Raw genomic sequence first — 3,889 nt, forward strand, 5'->3', positions numbered from 1 at the left:
AAAAAATCTGTTTTCGTAAAATATTAATCTTAAAAACGTTCTTTCGGTTAAAAAAACATTTTTTTTATTTGAATAGAAACCGGTGATTAGTCAATAACTCGTATGAAAAAAAACTCGAGAAAGATAAATTATATTTCTAAGGAAAAAAATCTATAAAAATACATTTTCTCAGTAAACATTTCTATAAAAAGTTATTTTTTTCTAAAAAAAGCAGATATAATAGCTTATCTGAAAAAAAAAAATCTAAATAAAGATCCACGTAAGCGGGTCGGGTCTTGAATCAGGACGCGTGATTATTATCTATGTAACATTTCATTCTATCTCACTGCATCGATTTTCGTTCCTATCACGAAGCCAAAGAAGCTTTCCATATCGCCATGACTGTGCTCTCATCTGCAGATCGTGGTTCGTCTTCCTTCCTTTCTTCTCATCGTTATTTGCACGTCTCGTCCTCTGTGATCTTCTTTCAATCCTCCAGAAATTCACAATATTTTCTTCGTTCTGTGCAATTCGTTCGTCGATCACCGATCGAACAAGTAACATCGTTGGCTCCGTCAAATTCACAATGTTTAGAGATTGGCGAAGTTTGCGATTTCAAATTCGCAGACTGTTTTCATTTGTTATATAGGAGATAAAAACGAGTAATTGAATTAGTTTTGGATTTGAGAGTTGAGAATGTTACCGTGTTGCAGATAATGCTGAGAAGAAGGTGAAGAGTTCGTATTTTGATTTGCCGCCTATGGAGATATCTGCAGCGTTTCCTCAAGCAACACCAGCCTCTAAGTTTCCACCGTGCAGTAAGGATCTCTTCTCTTCCAGATATTATTATACATTTTTAGTTTGTTGTTCTTTTGTGGCCTCAAACTGTTTTTTTTTGTTTTTTCTGTACTTGATACAGCTTCAGATTATTATAATTTCAATGATCTATTGACTCCGGAGGAACAGGCTGTTCGGAAGAGGGTGAGAGAGTTCATGGAGAAAGAAGTGGCTCCCATAATGACTGAGGTGAATGTTTTGATAGACATCTTCATGTTCAGGATGCTTTTTTTCTCTTTGTTTATTTGATAGTTATCATTGTGTCACATAATTGTTCTTGTTTTGATTTTTTACTCATCAGTACTGGGAGAAGGCAGAGTTTCCTTTCCATATCATTCCAAAGTTTGGAGCTTTGGGTGTTGCTGGTGGCTCCATCAAGGTTTTTTCCAGTGCTTTGTTTCTTGGATTTTCTTTGATTATGTGGATGGACAGAGTTTCAGTTTTTTTTTTTTTTTAAATTTGGTCTGACTTCTCAGGGTTATGGCTGTCCTGGCCTCTCCATCACAGCCAATGCTATTGCTACAGCGGAAATATCTAGAGTTGATGCAAGCTGTGGGACTTTTAATTTGGTGCATACCTCTTTGGGCATGCTTACTATTGGTAAGACGTCCTAATATTTCTTTTGTAGCTTGTTTTAATGTTCAGTTTTTTTTTTTTCCTGATAAACAGCAAGCATACTGTGATGTGTATAAGCATATTTTCTTATGTTTTTTTTTGTCAAGAATAGCTCTTTGTGGATCAGAAGCACAGAAGCAGAAATATTTGCCTGATTTGGCTCAGATGAAAACTGTGACTTGTTGGGTGAGTACGTCGAGACCATTTGCATCCCTTTGTGTTATGTAAACCTGATGCTGATACCATTACATATATTGCACTTGTATAAAGGCTTTGACAGAACCTGACAATGGAAGCGATGCAAGTGCTCTAACAACAACTGCCACAAAGGTTTAACCTTCTTGTGCCCTTGTACTCAGTTGCTTGTACGAGAATGTTTCATTGTTTTGACTTGTTTCAAATTTTCTACTTCATTAGGTGGAAGGAGGTTGGGTGCTTGAGGGACAAAAGCGTTGGATTGGAAACAGCACTTTTGCAGATCTTTTGGTCATCCTTGCTAGGAATACGACAACGAACCAAGTCAACGGGTATGTTAGGTTCTAGGGGTTCTTAGATCTTAGGTATAGAGGTCGTTTGAAGTTAATAAAGTGGCTCTTGATTTCAACATGAAAATCTAGTTTCTAATATGCTGAACTAGGTTGCTCTATGATTGGATGTACTGAAGAATAACTTTTGTACGGACCTTAATCAATAGCATACCTGGCTCCATATTCATTCGGATAGACTTTATTTTCTGAATTATAAAATGATCAGCTACCGTTTTACAGATTTTTAGTCCAGAAAGATGCGCCTGGCCTAACGGTTACGAAGATCCCAAATAAAATAGGTTTACGTATTGTTCAGAATGGAGACATTCTACTAAAGAATGTCTTTGTTCCGGATGAGGAGCGGTTACCTGGGGTAAATTCATTTCAGGACACAAGCAAGGTACTGTTTTGCCTCCAAATAATCCAGAAATGCTCTTCAATATTAATTCTACCACAAGCAAAATACATTTTTCTCTTTTCTTCATTCCTTTATAACTGCTTTTCTGTACACTATACTTGAATAGGTCCTGGCTGTCTCACGTGTAATGGTGGCCTGGCAACCAATTGGTATATCAATGGGAGTCTACGATATGTGTCACAGGTAATATGAGCATTCATTTCGTTAGTTATAAAGGAATTCTCATTGAATGTGTTTTGTTTCCAAGGTATCTAATGGAGAGGAAACAGTTTGGAGCACCGTTGGCTGCATTCCAGTTAAACCAACAGAAGCTTGTGAAGATGCTGGGCAATGTTCAAGCAATGTTTATGATGGGTTGGCGCCTCTGCAAGCTATATGAGTCGGGTCAGATGACTCCAGGTCAAGCCAGTTTAGGAAAGGTATCCTACAAACCATTCAAGTTCATCTTCGCTGATTATGTAATACAGTCACTGAGAGCTATTCTTTTAGCTCGAGTGAGTTGAGGAATCAAACATAGCTATTATTTGTATAACCAATGATGTGGTTCAACTAGGCATGGATTTCATCCAAGGCAAGGGAAACTGCTTCGCTAGGTCGGGAGTTACTCGGTGGGAATGGAGTTGTAGGGGATTTTCTGGTGGCAAAGGTGAGCGAGCTAATCTTCATACCTGACTTGGTTGGCTAATAACCGATAAATTGATATAAACGTGAAAATTTATTTGCAGGCTTTCGGTGACCTTGAACCCATTTTTACATACGAAGGGACGTACGACATAAACACCTTAGTGACGGGGAGGGAAGTTACCGGGATTGCGAGTTTCAAACCCCCAGCTTCACGGGGCCGTAGCCGTCTTTAAGATTGTGCAGTGTTTGTTGTTGTTGGCAGTTAGTTACTTTGGTAAAATGTAATGTGTGAGCTTTACATTTACCTGGAGACACTAAGTGCGCCAAATAATATTGGCATAAAGGGACATATGCAACCATTGTATTGCAATAAAGGATCCGTGCTGTATACGGCATCTAGTTTGGTGGGAATAATCCTTCCATAAACATTTTGTGAGTTTAGTTCAAGGATGAAATAATAAATTACTTTTAGTTATTTACTTATTAGTGTTTTTGGTTGCCAACATTGAACAAGTGCTTGGCAGTACTTTTCTGTTATGTGAAAATTTTATTTATTATTCACACACATTACAAACCCAAACATAGGTGGTTCACTACAAGAAAACAGCAGCATATCGAGAGAAAAAATCGTCGGTATGTCGTCGGAATAACACTATTCTGACGACATACCGACGAAACAAGTCCTCGAAAAAAATTCCTCGGAAATTCATTATTCCTCGGAAATCCCTTGGAAATTTCCGACGGAATTCCGAGGAAACGGATTTTCGAGGAAACTCCGAGGACCACCAGTTCGTCGAAAAAGTTCTCGGAATATACCGAGGGAGGACTTCCTCGGAATATTTCGATGGACTTTCCGATGGTCCAATCCTTGGAAGTTCCGACGAAACGT

The 3,889-nt window shown here is 38.3% G+C and overlaps 1 protein-coding gene across 1 annotated transcript; it reads left to right on the forward strand.

Annotated features, from left to right (window-relative positions):
* Positions 1 to 215: 215 nt before the first annotated feature.
* LOC103847601 (acyl-coenzyme A oxidase 4, peroxisomal-like) lies at positions 216 to 3,475 on the forward strand. Its single transcript, XM_033290732.1, has 13 exons — positions 216 to 405; positions 693 to 797; positions 899 to 1,005; positions 1,118 to 1,195; positions 1,293 to 1,416; positions 1,544 to 1,617; positions 1,702 to 1,761; positions 1,849 to 1,958; positions 2,199 to 2,358; positions 2,483 to 2,559; positions 2,624 to 2,795; positions 2,930 to 3,022; positions 3,102 to 3,475. The coding sequence occupies exons 1-13, from the start codon at positions 378 to 380 to the stop codon at positions 3,231 to 3,233; spliced, it is 1,320 nt and encodes a 439-aa protein (XP_033146623.1). The 5' UTR covers positions 216 to 377; the 3' UTR covers positions 3,234 to 3,475.
* The last annotated feature ends 414 nt before the right edge of the window (positions 3,476 to 3,889 follow it).

The sequence above is a fragment of the Brassica rapa genome, chromosome A04 (genome assembly GCF_000309985.2).
Source record: "Brassica rapa cultivar Chiifu-401-42 chromosome A04, CAAS_Brap_v3.01, whole genome shotgun sequence".
In the NCBI taxonomy this organism is placed as follows: Eukaryota; Viridiplantae; Streptophyta; class Magnoliopsida; order Brassicales; family Brassicaceae; genus Brassica; species Brassica rapa.